The sequence below is a fragment of the Notamacropus eugenii genome, chromosome 1 (assembly GCF_028372415.1).
Source record: "Notamacropus eugenii isolate mMacEug1 chromosome 1, mMacEug1.pri_v2, whole genome shotgun sequence".
Taxonomy (NCBI): Eukaryota; Metazoa; Chordata; class Mammalia; order Diprotodontia; family Macropodidae; genus Notamacropus; species Notamacropus eugenii.
Genome location: NC_092872.1, coordinates 90,559,899 through 90,584,146, shown reverse-complemented (window position 1 = coordinate 90,584,146; position 24,248 = coordinate 90,559,899). Strand labels below are relative to the sequence as shown.

Sequence of the window (24,248 nt, the reverse complement as noted above, 5' to 3'; positions counted from 1 at the left end):
CTAAACCATGCTAAAGGCTGGGGGGGGGGGGGTGTAAGGAGGTTGTAGGGTAGGACATGTTTGAGTCTTTTGGAAGCATCACTCACCTGAAGAATACTCAATCTCTTCTTCTGCTGAAAAGGGCTGGTCATAAAAATGGAGAAGTTGTAGGGGATTAAAGTCACTTTGGAGCAGCCCTAGGTAGCTTCCTTCTGCCAATGGCCCAGATTCCATGGCTACACACTGATCAGTAGCTGAAACAAACAAAACATACTCTTAGCAATATAGCACTGACTCAGTCTATTACTCACCATAAGGACCAGATTGTGGTATAGTCGGGAACAGAAGACAAATGGACAAATATTTATTAAGTGCATATTGTGGACCTGCAGAAGAATTAGACGTCTCATGGTCCCTTTATCCAAGGAATTTACAGTCTAGCTGGGAGATAAGATAGAAACCCATGAAGCAAAGAACAATGACAAGACAGTTTATGTTCTCTATATTCAAGTGTTATACGGTAGAGTAGGATCCAGATGTGAAGTACTATAGAAATGTGGAAAAGAAATCAATAGAAGTTAGAGGGAAGGTTTTATGCAGGAGTTAGAACTTGATCAGTCTTGATTTAAAGGACCTCTAAGGTCCCTTTTAGCTCTAATCTTCTACTTCTTCTTTTGGAGGCAATCATAGTTAAGTGAGTTGCCCAGGGTCACACAACTAGTAAGTGTCTGAGGACAGATTTGAATTCAGGTCCTCCTGACTTCAGAGCTGGTGCTTTATCCACTGCCCCAACTAGATGCCCCTAATATTCTAAAATATTCTAGTATATTGGTGAAAAAGAGAAGGGGCATTTTGGGGGCAGGAGGGAAGACCATGAACGAAAGGACAGAAGAGGAGGGATTTGTAGTGACTGAAGGCACAGTCAAGAAATAGCCCTACCCAACAAATTCCAGTGGCTCCCTGTTACCTTTAAGACCAAATATGAATTCTTTAGTTGGCATTTAAAGCTCTTTATGATCTGGATGCTTTACCTCTTTTCAGTCTTCTTACATACTAATCACTTCCACACAATCTACAATCCAGACGCAGTGGCCTCTGTACTATGAAACAAACAAGGTGCTCTATCTGTTGTCTTGGTATCTTTGGATGGGCCATCTCCATTGACTCCTTCCTCATTCCTTCCTCTTAGAAATCTTCCAGGATTAGCTCAAATGAAAATCTTTTCCAGACCTTCTAGTTCCTTGCCTTCTGAGGTTATCTTCCCTCTACTACAGGGGTTCCTCAAATTTTTGTGTGTCATGGACCCTTTTGGCAGTTTGGTGAAACCCATGGCCCCCTGCTTGGAATGTTTTTAAATGTAGAAAATAAAATACATAGGATTTCAAAGGAAAACAATTATATTGCAATGTAGTTATCAAAATATTTTTAACACTGCCCAGCTCTACTGTATATTCATTTTAATGCAAATGTTGTCCCCCCCATTAGAATGAAAGTGTCTTGAGGTCCCTGGTTTTGCTCTTTTTTTTTATCTCCAGTGATTAGTACAGTGCTCAACACTGATATAGTAAGTGTTTATTAAAAACTGTTTGATTGATTAATGGCACACATTTACATTAAACTTGGTATCCTGAGCTCCTCTCACAATAGTCCTGAAAACAAGGGGAAAAGAAACTATTGATCCCTCCTGCCTGATTATACAGTTATCCCTTCCACATCATGACTTTCCCCATCAAGTTTTTGATATATCTTAGGTTGGTGTGAGAAATTAAATGAGAAATTTTTGGTAGCTTTGTGGAAGCTGCAGACTGTGCACAAAGGCTAGCAGATGACACAGAAAAATATATGTGTATAATATTGTATAATATTTTATCTTTTAATACCATAAAAATTCGAACTTCCTTTCTGGTACAAAGGGCAGGCCAACATATTTTACACAGATTTTCCAGGTCATGGAGATGCTATGTCCTTAACCCCATGCAGTGTGGAAGGGATAACTGTACTGATACTTTCTAACAACTTTCTCCAACCTGAAAGATCCGAAGACTAAGAACAGCAGAGAGGTTACCCCACCTCCCCACAGAGAAACTTTTCCTTCTTGTGGGCTAGCCTTTGCAAAGGCAGCCTCTGTTCTATAAAAGGGTTAGGGTGGAGGCTGTGGGAACACACACACACACACAACACATACACCATACACATATACACACACACACCATACACATACACACACACACACACACACCATACACACACACACACACACCATACACACACACACACACACACACACACACACACACACAAGCTGTTCAGGAGGGAGCAGCTATCTGTGACCAACAGAAGAAGAACTGAGAGTGCCCCACTGTCTAATTTCTGGAACGGAAGGAGACTGTACACAAGATTGTGGTTGATGCCTACCCTACCAGGACTCCAGGGGGTGACTGATTAGACATGAAGAACTCAATCTGTTCTCACACCTTAAGTGAGGGAGGGATCCTGAGATCCTGAAGCTCTCAGATTCTCCCCATGACCCAAGACCACCCAGGTCTTTCCCCCAAGACTATTTCATTTGTTTTCAACTTTTTTCCTCTATAGACACAGAGTCATATCCAGCATTATTCTAGGTTCTAGATCAGCCTTGTGGGACAATCAATTGCTTCACTTTTCTGAGGATCAAATTTCTTATCTGTTAATTGGAGATAATAATACCTGTCCTAACCAAATTCATGGGGTGATGTGATGATCAAATGAAGAAATAGTTGTAAAATAACCTTAAAACCTATGAAGCAAAAATACAAGCTATTATTTTTATTCTTCTCATTACTACTACTATTACCACTACTGCCACTACTACTATTACTAGTATTACTACTCCCACTGTTAATCTTATCTTCATATTATTGAAGAGTTCAGATAAAAGTTCCTGGGATAAGTAGGATCCTGATGTTAGCCTTTTATATTTAATGCTCTGTGGACTATGGATAAAATAGTTGCTATTTTGTAACCAAGTCGAAGTACTGGGATAATAATGATGATGATCAGCATGAGCAACTACTTCTATTTGTCATATTAGAGAGGTTCAGTGGGATTCTAGCATCTCCTAATTTGTTCCAGTGTGGTCTCTTAATTTTTCTTTGAATCACTGAGAATTCCCATGAGCAAACCTATATTCAAGTGAGAAGAAAAATGTAATCCTAAGGTTAAATACTTTTTCCTATTTTGGGACAATCAGTTCCAACAAGGGCCTCATAAGACTTGCCCTTTCACAGCTTGTGTAGTCAAATATAGAGCCAGATCACTGAACTGAATGCCCAGGTTATTTCAGGTTACTGACCCAATCTGTGAGGAGGAAGATGTTTCTAAGAGCTCAGTCTAACCTGAAAAGATCTCTTGCTCAAGCCTGGCACAGTACTATCCCCTTTCACCAATACTCCTTTATTTTCTCAAGAGTTCAACATCTGTTTGGCCTTTGGGCCATGTCTGCAGAAGCTCTAAGACAAGTGGTTACAAGTAGTTTTGTTGATTGAGGCATTCAGCCTATCTCAGCTCCAGTTCCCATTTTTGCTTTGACACCCCTGTAAAAAGGGGGAGAGGTCAAATAATAAACTGATTATTTTTGGGAGAGTCAGGTCAGTGGTTTTCCATAGAGAGCTACCTCTCTTTTGCAGAAATCTCTGTTGATCCCAAAAGGACACACCTGGTTTACCTAAACAAGCCCTACCATCAACCTCGACTTTGCCCTTCATTTGAAGGACATGCTAGCAGAGTTAATGGAATGCTTACTCCTTCCTGCTCCCATTTCTCCTTTTGAGATACTTTACAGAAAACTATAAGCTGATAGTATTTTTAGAATATCCTCTTCTAAAAGCCTTTCTGCTCTCATTCCCATGCCCTCTGTCTAAAGTGCTGGCTTAGATTCTTCATTCCTCAGAATGGTGTTACTCATTTCCATAATGTCTAATATCTAAGTAGACTTCCCCTAGTCTATGAATATCTACTTCACCCACACTTTCATCAACATACTCTCAGCCTTGTTCTCCAGTCTCCTTCCTAGGCAGGAATCTTCCTCTAAATAACAGAATTTAGAGCTGTAAATGACCATCTAGTACAACTGCTACATTTTGCAGAAGAGAAAACGGAGGCCCAGAGAAATTAAGTGCTTTGCCCAAAGCTACAAGGTAATAATAATTAGAGCCAACATTTAAATAGCTAACATGTTCCAGACACAGATCAGCTATAGGAGGAAGGTGTTGTTATGATAACCACTTTAAAGATAAGGAAACTGAAGCAGACAAGTGTTAAGTGACCTACCCAGAGTCACCTAGTTAGAAAGTGTCTGATGCTGGATTTGATCTCAGGTCTTCTTGACTCCAGAATCATCACTCTATCCATTGTGTCACCTAGCTGCTTTGTCAGAAGCCTTCTTTTCTTTTCTTTCTAAACTCTCTTTCTCGTTAGCTCTAATGGATTTGATTATGACCCCTATGCAGACCTCAGATATCCCAGGTCTGTACTTTCAGCTCTCATCTCTCTTCCAAGCTCCTATCCTGCATCTTTGGCTCATTTTTTGACATCTCAGTTTGAATGTCTTTGAAACTTCTCAAACTCAACATGACCAAAATAGAACTTATTATCTTTCTCCCCAAACCTACCCCTCATTCTCACTTCCCTATTTTGGTCCCCATTTCTACCATTCTTCCAGTCTTCCAAGTTTGTCATCCAGTAGTCAGTCTTAAGTGTATTCTCATTCCTCAGATTCAATCTTTTGCCAAGTCTTGATCTTCCTACCTCCAAAACATTCCTGGATTCCATCTCTTTTGCATCACTCACATGGCCACTACCTCTTTTCATCACTTGTGCCATAACCACCCTAATTGACATCTTCATTACTCCTAATTGATCTTCCAATATGCTACCTTTCTCCTCTTCAATCTGTTCTCCATACAACTGCCAAGATGATATTCCTAAAACACAAATGCAACCATATCATCCCCCTGCTTAAGATGTTTCAGGGGTTCCCTATTGCCTTTAGAATAAACTAGAAACTCCCTTGTTTGTATCAAGATAGCAAGGGCTTTATAAACTTTAAGGCACCATAGAAAGGTTAGCTATTATTAGCCATTTGCTCTGTTTTGCATTTAAAGTTCTGTACAATTTGTGTAACTTTTCCTTCCAACCTGATCACGTTACTTTCTTTGGTTTCTACTCTATACTTTCCAGCCAAACTGAACTATTTTCTCATCTCTATACATAATGTTCCATGTCCTATGTGCATGACTGTATAGTTCTTCTTGTGTGTTATTCCTCTCCATCTTGACTCTTAATACTTCAAGCTCCTTTCAAGTCTCAGTATTACCCCCTTGAGAGAGGCCTTTGCTGACTGATTACTCCAATTATCTGTGTGTGGTGACAACCCCCCCTCCCATAATAATAATAATTTGTTGTTGTTGAGTTGTTTTCAGTCATGTTCAACTCTTCATGACCTCATCTGGGGATTTTTTGGCAAAGACGTTGGAGTGGTGCTTTTCTAGGGTCATACAAGTAGTAAGTCTCCGAGGCCAGATTTGAACTCAAGAAGATATCTTCCTAACTCCAGGCCCAGCACCCTATACACTGTACCAGCTAGCTGCCCAATAATAATAACAGCTAACATTTATGTAGCTCTGGTCATGTGCCAGGCACATAACTATGTACTTTGCTTTGCAATTATCATCGCACTGGATCTTTACAACAACTCTGGATGCTTGTTGAATTGAATCTGGTTCATTGTCTTCTACCCGGAATTTGTTCGTGTTCGTGTGTGTGTGTGTGCGTGTGTGTGTGTGTGTGTGTGTGTGTGTGTGTGTGTGTGTTTGGTGGGAGAAGAAATAGCAAGCCTTTAACTAGCTTCTCAGCCCTACCATTCCCTTAATTTAGGCAGCATGGGACAGTGGCAAGAATGTTCAATTTAGAACCACAAGACCTGGGCTCATATCCTGACTCAGCTACTCACTTTAATTCCCCGGGCCTTAGTTTCTTCATCTGTAAAATAGAGGCCACACTATTTGTGCTAATTATTTCACAGGGTTGTTGTGAGGAAAGTGTTTTGCACAAATAAGTGTGAGTTATTATTATCTATTATTAAAATGAGTGGGTTGAGGTAAATGTTATCCAGGGTTCCTCCCAGATATAAACCTTATTATCCTAATTTTTCCTTTCAGCCACCTAGCTCACCTAACTATTCCCATAAGACTTGGCTTAAACCAATCCTCTGTGACATCCCCTCCCCCAGTCTTTCTATAGTCTGGCTCTGAAAAGGAATGTTCCCCCTTAGGAAGGGCCCTTTGCTTTCCTTTCTCCCTCTGGTTAATTGTTTAGGGATGTGTCAAATTTGAAATTATACCTTTCTCCTGGGGCCCCAGGGAGGAGAGGGGCAGGTTTGGAGGAGACTGAAAGCTGTTTTCTGAGATAGTAAGTTCATTATAAGGAACCATGAGTGCAAAGGAAGGAAGTATGTTAGTAAATTAATCAAGTTCCCCTTTTCCATTATACTTTTTTCTATGTGTTTGATGAATGACCAAAATGGCAGAGTTGGGGATGGAGAGGTGTAGGAAAGGGGCAAATCTAATCAAACTATCAATCACATCCTCTGCTTTTCCTTTTCTTTGGACTATCCACCTTCAGAAAACCAGAAAGATCCAGGAAGAAGATTCTCAGACTTGGGAGTCTGGGATTCGGTTAACAGAATCTGTCTCATTGCTTTATGAAGAGATGAAAGCAGACATTTTATGATTTGAAGGAAGATGGGAAAGCCATCTCTCACACTGGGCTGTTCTCCAGCCCAATTCCAATTCTAAGATCCCTTTAACCTTAAAGACTTTTCTGTCTTTCTGAGTCTCCTGTAAACAAACAGCAAACATCCCTGGGAAGGATGTCACCTTAACCTCTAGTCAGCGAATGCCTTTACTCCAATAAGACAGCTGAGAAAACAGCCCAATGGGAATGGAAATAGGACAGATATGAGGAAAATAACAGGAGTCCAGGATCTAGGAGAGGAGAGTATCCTCTGCTATTGTCCTCTCCTTGAACCTTCCACCTATTATTATTATCTCTTGCCTCAAATATTCCTACAGAACTTTGATCTCTCTTTTACCTTACTTCATTCCTTGTACTATCATATTTATACAGGCAATATCATAGTTCTTCTTCCAAGTAAGGCCCCTGAAGGTAGTTTTTTTGTTTTTTTTTTACTTTGTGTGCTCAGCTCTTGAGAAAATGTCTTAAACAGTTGCTTTAAAAATGCTTTTGGGAAAGGGATAAGAGAAGGGAGAATGATAGAAGGGAGAGAAGATTGGGGAAGGAGGTAGTCAGAAGCAAGCACTTTTGAGGAGGGTTAAAGGACAGAATAGAATAAATGGGGGGCAAGATAGGATGGAGGGAACTACAGTTAGTCTTTCACAACATGACCATTATGGAAGGTTTTTGCATGACTACACATGTATAACTTATATTGAGTTGCTTGCCTTCTTGATGAGGATGTGTGGGGAGGGAAGAAGGGAGAGAACTGGGAACTCAAAGTTTCAAAAATGAATGTTAAAAATTGTTTTTACATGCAACTGGGAAATAAGGTATACAAGCAATGGGGTATAGAAATCTATCTCTTGTCCTACAAGAAAGTAAGGGGGAAAGAGCTAAGGTGGGGGTAGGTGATAGAAGGGAGGGCAGACTGGGGGAAGAGGTAATCAGAATGCATATCATCTTGGGGTGGGGGTAAGGGAGAGATGGGGTAAAAATTTGGAACTCAAAATCTTGTGGAAATGAATGTTGAAAACTAAAAATAAATTGTTTAAAATTAAAAAAAAATAAAGTCATGAAAAAGGGGTGGTGTGAAGGGCTGCCAAAGACAGACTTCTCAGATGAACATTTTTCTTAGAGGTGACCCTAAGGGTTAGTAAGTAGGAGGAGATAAAGTAGGAGAGATAATGAGAGAACATTAAAACATATAATGAACACCTTCTCTCATCTGAAATGCCTAGGTAGTTTTCAGATCATTTCTCTCTCCTTTCTTCCCATTCTACTTCACCCTAACTCTAAGGACACTCTTCAAACATCCTGAGTTCCCTCGAGTTGCTAATGAAGTCTATCTGTCTGTTTGGCCTTTCCAATGAGATGTCAATCTGTGCCCTCAGGGCTGACACAGGTCTATTCCCTGACCCTAAATCCCAGTGCCTAGTGCTTGATAGGTATACCAATGGATCAAAAACTCTGCCAACCCAGGGAGTAACATACTTCAAATGAGCTCACAAATATTCTCCTCCAAAATCCCTCCAGAACCACAGAGATATGGGGAAAGTGGCCTCATGCTATAAATGGGGAGGAGGAGGCCCAGAGAATGGAAAAAATTGCATAATCTTAGAGTTGCTTAAAATTTCAGCAAATTTGCACATGAGATACTCAATTCATTTTGATTGTATATTAGATGGAGAGCTGGGCCTGGAGTCCAGAAGATCTATTTCCCATCCAGCCTTAGATACTTAATAGGTATGTGACCCTGGGCAAATCATTTCACCTCTGTCTGCCTCAATTTTCTCATCTGTAAAATAGGAATAAAAACAACAGGGTCTACTTCCCAGAGTTGTTGTGAAGAGATAGAGGAGATTTGTAAAGGTCTTAGCACAGGGCCTGGCACATAGTAGGTGCTTAATAAATACTTGTTTCCTTCCTTCCTATGTGCTTCAGTTTTCTTATTTATAAAATGAAGAGATGGGACTATAATCCTTTCTAATTCTGATCCTATAAAATTCACAGAGACAGAGCTGGGGCAGCTAGATGGCACCATGGAGTCAGGAGGACTTGGGTTCACATATGTCCTCAGACACTTAGTAGCTGTGTGACCCTGGGCAAGTCACTTAATCCTGATTGCCACCAAGAAAAAGACATAAAGCCAAATATCTTAGAGAGAATTAAAATGACTGACAGGATTGGGTAGCTTCCATGAAAAAGAGTCCAGATGGTAAAGTAAAAAAAGCAAAGGGCCAGGTAAGGCTAGGAAACCTAGACTTTGGTCATAGGCTTGCCATCTTGGGGTGGGGGGAGGAGAGAGATGTGATCTTAAGTTCCTTCTCCTGTGTGGACCTTTGTTTCATGGCAAAATCTAAATCACAAATCTAAAGCAGGAAGTAACTTTGTAGACCATGCTGTCTACTCTGTCACTGTACAGATAGGGAAACTGAGATCCAGAGAGTTTAAGTGATTTGCCCAAAAAGTATCAGAGGCAGGATTTAAACCCAGCTGCTCTGATTCTAATCAATTAGTACCATGTTTCTCATATATTACAAATAACAATATTGGGCAAAGTGATTTCCAGATCCCTTCTGGTTCTAACATTCTATGGTTTGAAGATGGTTGGGCCACTTCACCAGAGAAAGATGGAATCTAAGAGGGGAGAGGGTCAAGGTACAACTCACCCTAACAATACCAAATGACAGGAACCAGCAAAAATGGGCACCTGGTCCTTGGATAAGAGAGGAAAGGATGAATCAGGCCAGTACCCCGTTTTACCCAGGGTCAGGCAGAAGAACACTGAGTTGTTGATCCCTCTAGATGAACCCTATGTGTCTCCTCTGAGAGAAGTCTCTGGGGAAGGGGAGGGGGACCTACACAAACTGAGGCAACCAACTGTGACTTGTTGAGCAGTGGTGCAAGACCAGACCATCTGCAGGAGCAGCACATTGCAAAAAACAGATGCCTGTTTACTCAGCCTTACTTTGCCATGGAGAGATTTTTTTTCCCCCAAACAGATAGTTAGTGCTTTCAAATCCTAGATCCTGCTCAGGCCTCTACCAACTTTCTAAGCAAGATAGGAAAATGTTAGCCAAAATATTCTTAGAAACTCCACTTCAGCCACTTTATCCTGCACTGGACTAGTCTACCCAAGATGGTGTGAAAACCTAAGACATGCTACCTCATCACAAGGGAGGCAGATCATCTATAAATCCTAAAACATGAGAGAGAGAGGAAGAGAGACAGAGAGAGACAGAGAGAGAGAGTGAGAGAAAGAACCACCATTTCTGAATTCCATGGTTTTGATGGATCATTTGCTAGTAAAGCATTAAAATGAAGTGATTCAATTTCCCCTTCTTCCTAGCCTTTCCCTTTGTTTGTTTCTTTGTTTTTTGCAGGGCAATCAGGGTTAAATGACTTGGCCAGAGTCACACAACTAGTAATTGTTAAGTGTCTGGGGCCATATTTAAACTCAGGTCCTCCAGACTCTGGGGCTGGTGTTCTATCCGCTGTACCACCTAGCTGCCCCTCATCCCTTTGTTTTTAAAAACTAAGTCTGTTGAGTTCAGATCAATCAATCGACACTTATTAAGTCCCTACCTGAACCAGGCATGTTCAGGCAGTCAATGTGACATTGACTGCCTTGAAGAAGCTTACACTCTATCAGGGGAGGTAATATGTACACATAGACACATTAAAAATAAATACAAAGGCTCTTCTTTTTAGTTACGGAGGGAGGCACTAGTAGTTGAGAAGATCAAGAAAAACCTACCTTAGAAGGTGGTACTTGAACTGAGCTTTGAAGGAAATTCGGGAATTTGTGAGATGGGGATGGGAGTTAGTCTGTTCAAAGGCAGAGAGATAGAATGTTGTGGGTGAAAAACAGCAAGAAGATCAGTTTGGCTTGATCATAGGGTGTGTGAAGGTGCAAAATACACTATAAGGCTAGAAATATAAGCAGGTTTTAAAGGGTTTTAAATGTCCCATGAAGGAATCTGTATTGAGCCTATCAAATGATATGACTAGATTTGGGCTTTAAGAACATCACTTTGGAGGAGCAGTGGTAGCTTTGCTCCAACAGGCTCCTCAAGCTCCAGTCTCTGATCCTGAGTCCAAGAGAGACTTTGTACCACCCAGACCCACCAGCATGGCCCTTAGTCTACCCAAGACTCTCTTGATGACACCAGGGTGTGCTATACACACTGAGGGGGTGGAAAAGAGAATAAAGCCAGAACTCCAAAGAAGTAAGATTGACAAGAAGGAGTACAACATAAATGATAAGAAAGCCAAAGATGAAGACAAGAAGGCTGAAGAGGCTGGTGTACAGGAAGAAACCCCCAAGGAGAATGATGAGAACCAGACAGTGGCAGAGACTACAGATGTGAACAGCAATGAAGTGGGAATCAAGAAATATTCACAGATCACTGCTAATAAGGCAGAAGATAAGGAACTAGAGAAAGATGTGGTGGCAGGCAAAGTGACTCTGAAATCAGAGCCACAGAAACTCTGATGCAAGGGCAGCAGAAGTATATGGAGTAGAAGCAGACTCTTGTCTTTGTTACATCACCCAGTAGTGATGCTTCTGATTTCAGTGTCTAGCACTGAAGCAAAGGTCTCCTAGTTTTCAGAAGCCATAGAACCTAGTAAAGTAGATGACAAGAGCAAAAAGGAAGTGGAACAGAAAGACTGAGGCTTGCCCAAGAAACAAAAAGGGAAGTGGCTCCAGTTCAGACTGAAAACCTAGCAGCAGATAAGCTACTGCTTCTTCCAAGGAGACCCCAGCAGCAATGGAAGCTCTCTACACCTAAGGCCCAGGAATCTGTTGCCCCAGCAGAAGGGGCTCCTGAGGCTCCTACTGCTAATTCGGATCAAATCATATCAGTGAAAGAGTAACATGAATATCCTGAAAATTAAAATAAAAGTCACTTCTCTTCTGTAATAGGATTTGGGAGTCCTGTGTTTGTTTCTGCCCACAAAGCCTGTGCCAAGGCAATCAGATCTTTATGAAAAACAGTATTTTCTGTGTTTCTAAAAAATTTACAGCTTTTCTTATCTTGATATATTTTTAAAGATATGGATCCATGCCAACTTTCAGACAATATCCACTTAGCTGTCCTAATTTTTTCCAGTGCCAATCCTGTATCTTTTCTCTCCAGAGATTTTTTGGAATAACAAACATTCTCATTACACTTAGCCTATGTAGATTTCTCATGACCAGTTAATGTATGTTTGTGGTTGGGTGCACCTGTAGTTCTATTTCTTGGTCTTTGGAGAAGAAAAAAGTCTATATTCATTGCAGTTCAGTTTCTCTTCTATTCTGTGTCATAGACACCAACACACTATTCACTGGAAAATGAGAAAAAAATACACACACATACACACAAAGAAAAAAATCTGTGATAGATGTATTGAAATTACATATAATTATAGAAATGAGGCAACAGAAATAACATTAAATAAAAAAGATACTATGACAACTTGTAGAGAGAGTAGATTAGATATGGAGAAGATAAGGCAAAATTACCATTAGGAGGCAAATAGAAGACGATTGACAACTGGATGTGAAAGGCAAACTGTGGTATAGGAGGTTGGAAGGTTGATGGTCACATGATTAAAAAAAGTTATAGATCAGAAATGTAGCTAGGTTATGAGAGAAAAGCAAATGAGGAAAGGATCACAAGTCATAGCCTCCACACTGTCTCATAGGCAAGAAAATAACTTCCCTTTGTATTTTCCAACTTTGATCTTTTATAGTTCCTTAGCCATTACCTCGTCCCTGGACAGTTGATCTCATGGACATTAAAAACCCCTACTCAACTGCAACAAAGCTTCAATAGAATTTGATTCCACAAACATTCATGAAGCACCTACTATGCTCAAGGCATGTTGCCAGGTCCTGGGGACATAAAATCAAACATAAAAGACCTTCCCTCAATGATTTTATATTTTACTAGGCAAGGGGATACAGCATGTACACAGTGTAATAAAGTGTAATAAAGTGCTGGATTTGGGGTTAGGAAGATTTGGTTTCTTATGATGCCTCAGTCACTTAACTAGTTGTATGATCCTTGGCAACTCATTTAACCTGTATGGGTCTCAGGGTCTTCATCTGTAAAAATGATGGGGTTGTATCCGATTGACTAACATGACAAAACAGGAAGATGATAAATGTTGGAGAAGATGTGGAAAGAGTTGGAACCCTAATTTACTGATGGTGGAGCTGTGAGCTGATCCAACCATTCTGGAGAGCTATTTGGAACTATGTGCAAACCTTTGACCCAGCAATGTTGCTTCTAGGACTGTATCTCAAAGATATCATAAAAACGGGAAAAGGACCCATATGTACAAAAATATTTATAGCAATTCTTTTTGTGGTGGTCAAGAACTGGAAATCAAGGAATGTCCATCAATTGGGGAATGACTGAACAAGTTGTGGTATATGAATGTAATGAAATACTTCTGTGCTATAAGAAATGACGGTCAGGCTTCAGAAAAACCTGGAAAGACTTATATGAACTGATGCTGAGTGAAATGAGCAGAACCAGGAGAACATTATACATAGTAATATCCACAGCGTGAGAGAACTGTTTTGATATACTTAGTCCTTCATAGCAATGCAAAGACCTAAAACATTTCTAAAGGACACTTGATGCAAAATGCCATCCACATCCAGAAAAAGAACTACAGAATCAGAAGGCAGAATAAAGCAGACTATTTTCTCTTTTGTTATATTTTGTTTTTGTTTGTTTTTCCTCATGGCTTCTCCCATTTGTTTTAATTCTTCTATGCAACATGACTAATGTGAAAATGTGTTTAATAAGAATGTATGTATAGAACCCATATAAGATTGAATGCCATCTTGGGGAGGGAGGCAAAAGGGAGGGGGAGAAAATTTAAAACTTATAGAAATGATTGTTGAGATCTAAAAACAAAGAAATTAATTAAATTAAAAAAAATAAATCAACTCAGAAAAAAGTGAATGTCAAAAACTGTAAATAAATTAAAAATTTTTTAAATGTCTTATGCACTAAAAAAAAAAAAGAATGTATGCATAGAACCCATATAAGATTGCATGCCATTTTGGGCAGGGGGAGAAAATTGAAAACATATGGAAGTGATTGTTGAAAACTGAGAACAAATAAATTAATAATAATAATAAAAAAAAGAAAAAATAACGGGATTGGACTCAATCTCTAAGGTCTCTTACAGCTTTAAATCTATGATCTGATGAAGTAAACGTAGAGTAGATACAAAAGGCTAGAAAGTAATTTAGAGAGACAATGCTAAAAGCTAGGGAAATAAGTAAAGGTCTCATGTAGGAAGTGACTCCTGAGCTCCATCTTGAAGCACAATAGGGATTCCAAGAGCCAGAGATGAAGAGGCATTAAATGCCACAAATGCTAGACCCCCTCCACACAAAGACCTGGAAGCAAAAGATGGTCTTTCATATGAGGAGGACATAGTAGGCCACTTTGACCAGAACTAAGAATATTTGAAAAGGAGTAATATAAAATAAGACTGGAAAGATAGATGGGAGCCAGAATATCGAGGGCCTCCAATACCAGGTTAGGTATTTTCTATTTTATCCTAGGAGCTATAGGTAGGCATTAAAATTTTTTTGAGTAGGGTTCAAGGGTGATATAGTCAGAGCAGGGTTTTAGAAATACCAATTGGGTAACTTTGTGGAGGATACTGGAAGCAAGGGAGCCCAGTTAGGGCAATAGTGTAAATAACAGGTGAGAACTTCTGAACTAGAATGGGTAAGTGGAGGAAAGGGAATTGAGTGAGAGATGTTGTGGATGTTAAAACAAAAAATTATTAGAAATGCTCCCATAGAGCATGCTCAGAACTGCCCCACCTGATTGCACATGAGAGCTGGCCAGTTTGGTTTCCCTTCCAACCTATGGCTTCTGAGTTTTCTGACTGCAACATCATTCCTCTCCTGGATACCTTCGTCTCACCCTCCCCAACTTTTTGCTCTTTTTTTTTGTATTGTTTTCCTCAAACAGAATATAAGGCCCTTGAATATGGAGACTGTCTTTTGTTTTTATTTACCTTGTTTCTGCAGAGCTTAGCACAACACTTGGAACCATAATTACCACTTAATAAATACTTGTTGCCTTGTTGAATTGATCTGGGGTTGGGGTTTAAAAGTCAAAGAGCAATAAAAAAGAGAGCCTAACCCTCTTCATCAGAAGGGAGCTCTAAAGGACTGAACCTGGTCCAAGCTACATGTCTAAGTATGCGGGAGGGTGGGGGGGTTGGGGGGGAGGGTAGGGAAAAGTGGGTGTAGTATCCCAGTTCCCTGGGCCCAGTCACAGTTTCCTCATGGTAAATAAGAAAAGAAATCAAAAATGGAAATATAAAAGGAAAGTGAAATGTCCAAGCCTGGTACCAGAGAAAGCAATTGTCTCAAACTCTGACCTTGCCCTGAACCACAGTCTTGTATTACCAGCTTCCTACAGTTTAAGGTCCCAACTTTACCTTAGATTCAGCATATTCTCCACCAAACTCCTCATCTCCTCCACAAAACAAACAAAAAAATTATTTTCCCTTCACACTTTCCCTAATTCTATCTTTTAGTCTCCTAGATTTGAAACATTGGAGCATGTCTCTCCCCACAACTAATCTGTTGCTTATTCATGTTTTTCCTTATTCCAAAATGTCTAAGATTCACCCCTTCCTTTACATTTGCGCAGTTCTCACCTAGTTCATGTCCTAATCACTTCATGAAAGGTTTGCTGCATCTGACTCCTTCCAATCTATACAGGCAGACTAATTTTTACCTAAAACTGGCCTTTCATCAGCTCGCTCACATTCCAGGTTCTCAATCCCAATGGCTCCATGCTGTCTAACTGGGGAAATCTTAGCTCTTCCACCTGAAATTGAAGGTCCTTTACATCTGGGCTCACTGTACCTCAACTACCTTGTCTTCTATGACTCCACAGTGCTAATTCTAGATCCAGTTAGGTGGATCTCCTTAATGTTTGCCTCATATCTTGTTTTTGAATGGTCTACGCTTTTGTTTCTGTTTATTACCTACCACTCATAATGCTTTCCCGATCCTCTCAGCCCATCCTTCTAGGCAGAGTGATCTTTCCCTTTTTTCAACTTTAGCTACATTTATGAGCCTGTAATCTCACCATTTGGTGCTTGATGATTTTCTCTGTTTCGGCATTCCAAGAATTTGGAAGGCAGAGCAGATGCGTCCCAGTTCCTAGCGCAGTACTGGGCACCTAGGAGGTGCTGAGAAAGCACTGAGATTGACTAGTTCTTCCTTTGTTTGTTTGTTTTGGAAGGCTGCTTCCACTCCAGCGACTCTGCTTGCCGTTCTGGGAAGAGCCGTTAGGCTCAGATTTGAACTGGCCACACCTGAACTCAGGAAGATGAGTTTGTCCGACTCCAGGTCAGACGCTCTATCCACTTCGCCACTTAGCTGCCCAAATTACAAGTATAAGGGGCAATATTTGAATCCAACTTCTTCTCCAAAGCCAATTTAAAATCTGTCCTTCCGTGGGAAATGAGGCCAGAGTGGTACTGTCGATGTGGGGACTGTGTTTGGGAGCTTGGGAAGGGTCAAGGCTCACTCTAACCTCGATATCATGTATCTCCATATTTCCCTCTCTTCTGCCGTCCCTACTTTCCCCTTCCCCCTTTTTTCCACAGTTAAAATTGTGATGGACCTGTGTGCAGGGAAAGCAGAGAGAAGGATGAGCGTGGAGATGCGGGGAAATTCAAGGGTGGGGAGGCTAATCAAATTGGAATATTCAAGTCCCAACCTGTTTCCTTCCCGCCGCCCCCCTTCCCCCAGCCTTTTGATTCCCCCAGCCACTCCACCGTAGACTCCGGAAACTCGAACTCCCTCCAGTAACCTAAGGGAAGCTGCTCCACTCCACTTCAAGGATATTACAGAGCACTGGTTGGGCCACTGCCACAAGCAGCTTGGCGTTCACTCAACCCCAGCTCAACCGCTTCTCCCAGCTCCCCAGGTGTCTAATTTCCCTCCCTCCAATGCACCCTTCTGCACCCTCTAGTTTGCTTCTAGAATCCCAAATCCACAGGTTTCTCAGAACTGGAGATTAACCCAGGTGGAGATGGCATTCTCGAGTACCGCCCAGCACCGTCCTTCACTCCCTAATACTTCCAACTCCAGGATTTTCCCACTGGAGGCTGTATCCTGTGAGATTCCTTAGGGCTGGTGGCCCTATTAAAACGATTTTGAAAAAGCCTGTCCTCGGCTTACAACCTTTATGTGGGGACTAACATATAGCAATGTTATTTTGGGAAGTCTACACTCCCATGATTTTATATTCATTGTGGAAGCCTGGCGTATTTTGACAGAGTGCTGGGGGATCTGAGTTCGAATTTGAACACAGACTAGAAGCTACGATTCTGGAAAAGTCACTTAAATTCTCTGATTCAATTTTCTTATCTGTAAAATGGAAGGGGAGAGATGGACGCGAAGACTGCTGAACTTCCACCTATGAAGCTACGATTCTAAATAGGTAAACAGGTAGACAGGTACACACACACACACACACACACACACACACACACACACACACACACACACACACTGCTTCTCAGGCTACAACCTGTGATGAGAGTGAGAGCTACACATGGAAAATCTATCCACATTGCCTTGGTCACTTTCATCCCGCGCCCGCACCTACCACGTAACTGTCTCATCCTCTCTCCAAGTTGCAGCCACGACGTGCGCTCTGGTTAAGGCAGTGGCTGCCTTTCTTCTGCCTGTGGCACAGGTCTGGGCCAAAGTTAGGCGCAAACTAGCCCCTTTCACTCCTCCTTCCCGCCTCCCTGGCTCAGTGCCACCCACCTCCCCTACCCTCGCACTCCTCCCTCAAGCCATTTTCAGTGGGTTAGCCTTAATATTGCATGTACTCAAACTCCTTTCACTTTCTATTTTAGGATAAACCTTCTTAAAGCTGCTTTCAGGACGGGGTCGGCGGTGTGGTGGGGAATTCTCCGAGTGAGATAAAGAGCACTTAGTTCCACCCTCTCCCCTCCCAAAACACATTCATCCAGGGTCCGCACCCTTAAGTGCAGGTGCTCTTTCCACTTTGAATCTGTCCTGCACCAAACTCTGTGCTTTGCACACAACAGACGCGTATAGTTGCCTTAATTGAATTAGCTTGAAGGGAAAATTCCTTCTCACCCAAAGATCCAGTTGTATACACTTTCACACCCAAAGTCGTACCCCACTCTTCTCATTCTCACATGCTGTGTCCCCTCTTCAATAGTGCCACCCCAACCCAAGTCTTCCTGTAATCTATCATCATTCAGCTCCAAACTTCTGCCACTATCAAGCTCTGCCGTTATCCTAAAGCGTGCAGGTTGAAGCCACAGTTCAAAAGGGATGCACAAAGAGGTGAAAGAGTTTAGCTTCCTCACAGCCCTTCTGGACTATTTCTCTTGGAGCTGTGTGCAACTTGAAATAGTTGACCTCCGTTACTACCTCAGAGTTGCCCTCACTACCTTGCGGAGCCCTCCCAAGGCACAAACAGGGCGATCTGCCACGCTACTGAGAAGTTCCAACACCACCTCATCCTTTTTTCGCACACACATACCCTACCTCAACTTGACTGCTGGTAGACAGGTAATGTGCCCTGGGGTCAAATGCCTTAGCCCTAGGAAGCCAGGAAGGCAGAGATGCCTCCTCCTAAGAGGGTGGGAAGGTTCTTCGGCTGGGGCTAGATGGCTGCAGACATTTGGCATCAGAAGGGTGGGAGTCAGATCGTTGGGGGAAAAGAAGACTTTAGGCGTTTACTATCTGTGCAATCAGTCCTCACAGTGGCTGGAGAGCCCCTGATTTGGACAAAATCCCAATTCCTTTTGGCCTATTGAGCTTAAGACTCAATCATGCCCAGGTGCAAAAGTTCAAAGCCTAGCCACTACTGGCTCTCTGTACCATGCTCTGGGCGGGCACACCCTTAAACCTGTAACCTAATTAGACAATTTGAAATAGACAATAAAAAACTTAAGATAATAATTCTCTGAAGACTAGAATTGGGCAAAAGGGAGCTAATAACATTCTAAGACACCAAGAAATAATAAAACAAAATCAAAAGAATGAGAAAATAGAAGAGAATGTGAAATATCTTGGCAGCGAAACAATTGATCTGGAGAACAGATTGAGGAAGGATAAAGTGGGAATAGTCCGACTACCTGAAAATTGCAATAAAAAAAGGAATCGATACAATATTCCAAGAAATTATCAAGGAAAGTTGCCCTAAAGTTTGAGCACAAGAAAGCAAAGCAGAAATAGAAAAAAATCCACTGAACACCACCTGAAAGAGATCCCAGGAGGGAAACTTACAGGAATATTACAACCAAGTTTCAAAACTTAGAATTCAAATATTGGAAGCAACAAGAAAAAAAAATTTCATGTAGTTCCGTGACATGGAGCTACAATAAGGATTACACAAGACCTAGTAGCTACTATTCTGAAGGATCATACATCTCAGAATAATATTTCATAGAGTAAAAGAGCTGGTACCAAAGGTAACTTACCCAGCAAAGTTAATTAAATCCTGAATGGAAAAAAAATGGGATGTTTAATGAACTGAAAGACATTCAGGTATTTGTGACAGAAGTAGCAGAACCTAAGGAAAAATTTGACATATAACATCCAGGAGAAATATAAGGTAAACATTAAAGTCCAATTATAAGGGACTCACTAAGGTCAAATTGTTTACTTCTTGTATGTTAAAATGTTAGCAGTGCTCTTATGACTGTCATAATTATTTGGGTAGTTTGAAAAAAGGGCTTGGACTGAATTGTGTATGATGAGATGATTCTAAAAAAATAAAACTGTAGAGAGAGATAAAAAGGAAGAATTATACAAATGAGATATAAAAGGAAAAATTGATACAAAAGAAGAGGGTAGGCAGTGATGAACTTTACTCTCATAAGTAATGGGTTTAAGAGAAACAACATATATCTCTAGAAAGGTATAGAAATCTTCTAAATACAGAAAGAAATAAAAAGAGAAGGGGATGGAGGGAAGGGAGAGGATAAGGGAGGGACTCTTGGAGGGGTGGGTAGGTTAAGGAATAGGAAGGCAATTAACTAATAGAAGTAAAGCAGAGGAGTGAGAAGGGATAGGAATAGGGAGAGAAGGCTAGTGAGGAAAAAAGGAGGGAGGAAAATACAAAATATACAAAAAATACAAAAATAATTATAGCTTAGAATGTGAATGGGATGAATTTGCTACTTCCTCAGCATTAAAATGGGGATATTTAGGGACAGATGAGAATTAGATCCTGAATGTCCCTTCTGGCTTTTACACTCTATGCTTCCAAGTTTTTTCACATTTCTGGGCCTCAATTTTATCATCTACATTTTTCTTATCTCATCTACACTCTTGTACAGTGCAAAGAGTATGGGATCTGGAGTTGAAGGACTTGGTTCCATCTGCTAACTCTACATACTACTTGTGTGACTTGTGTGGAGTCTCCTTTCCTTTCTGGGTTTCAGTTTTCTTATCTGAAATGAAGCAAGAAAATGAAGCAAGCAGTACTTAATGATTTCTAAGATCCCTTGCAACTCAAAATGCAATGATCTTAAGTATATGGTCTTGGACTACATTCATTTCAATTCGATAATCAACCTACTATATGCCAGACACCTACATATGCCTGTGTTAGGAATTGGAGACACAAAGGTGAATAACAACAAAGCCCATAAGGAGTTTACAATGTATTGTAAATATATTTATATTATTTATAAATCAATATTGTATGAGATAAGAGTATTGGAGGGACCAAGGAGAAAACCAGGGAAGATGCTGGAAGATTTCTAAAGTTCTTCCCAGCAGTCCATGGGGCAACACTTATGTGACCTGGGCAAATAACTTTGACTCAATTTCCTAACCTGTAAAATGAAGGGATGCACTAGGTGTCCTCAAAACTCTGTTCTAGTTTTAAGTCAATGACAATACAACATTCTACAATGTTTTAATAGGTCTTAAGATCCTCTTTTCATCCCAGTAAAATAATATCTAGTGCATCTCAATTGCCTCATGTCCCCTCTTACTCTCTGAGATACCAGCAAAGTACTGCCTTTTTTTCTCCCAATTGTCATCAGGCAGATCTCCTAAGCACTTGCACTTCCATATGGCTAAAATAGGAGGTTCAATCCTGAAAACAAGGTTATTGTAGACAAGGAAAGAAAAATAATATTTTGTCTTGATGCAATTGACTCAGGGCTGCACTGGTCTGGAGAGGTGTGCTTTTGGGCTTTTCTCTAGTGCAAGATATACTTGGAAAGGCAACTTCTCTCTTATAGCCAAATCACCTTCTTGTCCCTACTGCATTAGAAAATTTTCAATTCACTTCCCTCCACCTCTTTGGGTTTTTTCTTAATTGTTAGCTTCTTACCTTTAGTTACCAGATTTAAGTGGGTCACCTGAGTACCTGGAACCGAAGTAGAAGAGTGTAATTGGCTCTCCTAGTGTTTAGTATTCTGATTGTCTGCAAGCTCAGAGCCTACTTGACTGATGAACTGGAATGTCAAATACTAAGGAGAGAACCCTCAAAGAGCCAGTGTCTCAGGCCATTAATAAGTAAGCACTGCTCAGCTACTATTGGTTTCTCCTTCTTTAGCTAGAGTCCACAGCAGAGAAGCCAACTTGCAAAGGAGAAAACCAAGGAATCAATGGATTACTCTTGCAGCGAGCTAAGATTTTCTTGCCCAGCTGTCTAGACAAGTCCCACTTTGATGATGCTCCTTTGAACTATTGCCTGAGATTAATATTTTATTTCACTTCACTATTGTGATGACCAGAGAACTTTGTTATCTCTCTTGAGTGCAACTTGAAATTAGAATCGTGAAATGACTGAAGCACAGATGCATCCCAAATTGGCATCAGATGCCAGTGTTTACCTTTGACATATTTGGGAAATAGAAATGAAGTGTTTGGGACTGAATAACCATAACATGATTACTATAAAGTAATAGATTAGATGTTTGTAGAACCTAAGAATTTCCACTAGGTGAGTGAATAGTTCTTAGAACTATAGACTTCCCTCTGCATAATCACATCTTTCTGTGATCTCTATCTTCAGGGCAATTTCTATTGAAATGTATTTAAAATTGTAGATGATATACCCATATGGACATATTGGGGGTAACCATTTTACTTTTTGATGGCAGATTGCACTATGAATTGAACTTCAGGTTTACAGCCAGACTCCAATTAGCATGATTATTGGGTAAGGAATCAGAAAGCCTGAGTTCTAGTTTTGGATCTACTCTTTACTTACCCTTTCTGAGCTTTACTTTCTTTGTTTACAAAATGGGCATGATAATACCTTTTCTGTGTCATATCTGAATTTACTCAAAAGCTCTTAAAACCCTCAAATGACATTATGGGTAAGGAAGATAGAGAGATAAATGAAATGAAAAATGTTAACCAAGTAAGTTGAAAAAAAGTACTTTGTATGACAAAGCCGTCAAGGGGTAAAATGTCCAGAGTACAAACCTGAGACCCTGCATCCTCTTTTTGATAGATCCCAAGGGAGAATGACTTCTAAAGTGAAAATTGTATGTATATATCTGGTTTGACTAATAATAATACCTAGCATTTATATAGCACTTTTAGATTTGCAAAGTATTTTACATATGTAACCTCATTTGATTCAGACAATAACCTAGTGAGGTAGGTGCTATTATTATATCCATAAGAAACCGAAGCTGAGAAAGGGTAAATGATTTGCACAGGGTCACACAGTTAGGAAGTGTCTGAGGCAGGTTTAGAACTCAAGTCTTCCTGATTCCCTATTCAAGCTGCAAGTGGTGATGCTATCTTTGTGTCCTAAAGGTGGTCCTTCCCACACCAGTGGGAATTCATCCTCTGGAATTTATACTCTGGACTGTGATTGCTTTTTTCAAGGTTTTTTTTTTTTGTACTTTGTCCTTTTGCCTCATTGGCTATTCCATACTTTCATTTCACCTGCTCTTCTCTAGTATTATAGAAGTCTACAATGCCCCAAAACTATTGTTACAACATCTTAGAAAATGCCTTTAATTTGGGCCTACTGGCTAATGTTAAGGTGGAACCTCCCCAGGGAGGGTGGTTCATAAGCTGTAATTTCTAGACAAAGAGGGATCCACAGTATAACCCTTGGAATTCAAGGTAGCAACAACCCTCTGGGGACTCAAATTGCTTGTGGTAATGCAAGGGAGGGAGTATCCAGAGGGGGTTTTCCATGAAAATTCATTCTGATTTTAAAGACCTTTAGAAAAGAATATTTCAGTTTCCCTGAGTACCTTTTTACAATATTTGACATCATCAGGTCAGCAAAATCTTCCTATTATCTGCAAATGTCCATTAGATGTAGTTTCTAATGTCTTTTCTCTTGATTTTTCCTCCTTGGAATAAAAAGAAGAGCTAACTTCCACTCTCCAAATAATTACCCATCAAAGATTCACCTCAAGTTGTTCCCCAGGCAACTCCTCCTAAGCTACTAAGTCCCACTCTAAAGAAAAAAATGTTGAAATTGGAAGGCAGTATGGAAATTAGCAATAGAATTATAGAATTTTGAGATGGAAGGCCCTTGGAGACCATTTATTTTACCTCCTTCCTTGTACAGATACAGTAATCTGGATGAAGTGAACCCTTAGTCAATTTCATATGTGATCCTCAGACTTGCCTTCTGATCCAATTTTCAACCCACATTTATTAAGCCCATACTGCTTGATAGGTCCTGATACAAAATTCAGATGAAAAACCTCAGGGAGCTTATATTCTACTTTCTGTGAAAATTGAACCAGGCCAAACCTATCAGTCCCTATCCCCCCAAACCATGACACTATGGCAGTTTCACGTTGTCTTGACTATGGTGATTCTGACGCCCCATATATTTTGCTTTGACTCATGCTTCAGTTTATAGATCCTGGTTCGTCTTGACTCTATTAACTCTGCTGACTCCAGGCTTGAACCATTGGCTGTGCACTCATATTGATTATTATTTGTTATTACACTATTTTGTTCATGGTTCTTGGTTCCTGTCTTTGTGTCTCAACCCTAATTGACTTCAGATCTGGTTCCAGAGGGCTCCTATAGATCTTGGTTTTCATCCTTTTATTGCCTCCATGACAATCCTCTGGCCCTTCATCATGCTTCCCATCAGGTGTGAGGACCAGAACTGAACACTGTGCTATGGCAAAAGTATGTGATGGGTAGGTAGATTTTCCCATATCAAGTGAAATATCTCATTAGAAAAACAATTGCTTCAGAAAATAGATTGTGGAGAGATAACTTAAGAATTATTGGACTACTTGAAAGCAACTATTTGAAAAAGAGCCTAGACATCATCTGTCAAGAAATTATCAAGAAAAACTTCCCTGATAGCTTAGATTCAGTATAAAATAAAAATGGAAAGAATCTTCTGATTACCTTCTGAAAGAGATCTCAAAATGAAAACTCCCAGGAATATTATAGTCAAATTCCAGCACTCCCAGGTAAAAGAGAAAATACTTCAAGCAGT

General features: G+C 40.4%; 1 protein-coding gene and 1 pseudogene across 3 annotated transcripts in view; one reads left to right on the top strand and one right to left on the bottom strand.

Annotated features, from left to right (window-relative positions):
• The window catches only part of CIITA (class II major histocompatibility complex transactivator), a 73,902-nt gene that overhangs the window by 33,898 nt on the left and 15,756 nt on the right, over window positions 1-24,248 (bottom strand). The window contains exons 1-2 of one of the 3 annotated variants that reach the window (XM_072609153.1): window positions 17,412-17,531; window positions 87-233 (exon numbers count right to left, since the gene is read on the bottom strand). In XM_072609153.1, the coding sequence (XP_072465254.1) occupies window positions 87-233; window positions 17,412-17,427 (163 nt within the window). In that variant the 5' untranslated portion in view covers window positions 17,428-17,531. Of the gene's footprint in view, window positions 1-86; window positions 234-15,881; window positions 16,527-17,411; window positions 17,532-24,248 lie in introns of those variants that run through there. The other 2 variants (XM_072609160.1, XM_072609145.1) reach the window with 2 other exon arrangements.
• Window positions 9,318-14,971, top strand: LOC140504353 (uncharacterized; annotated as a pseudogene).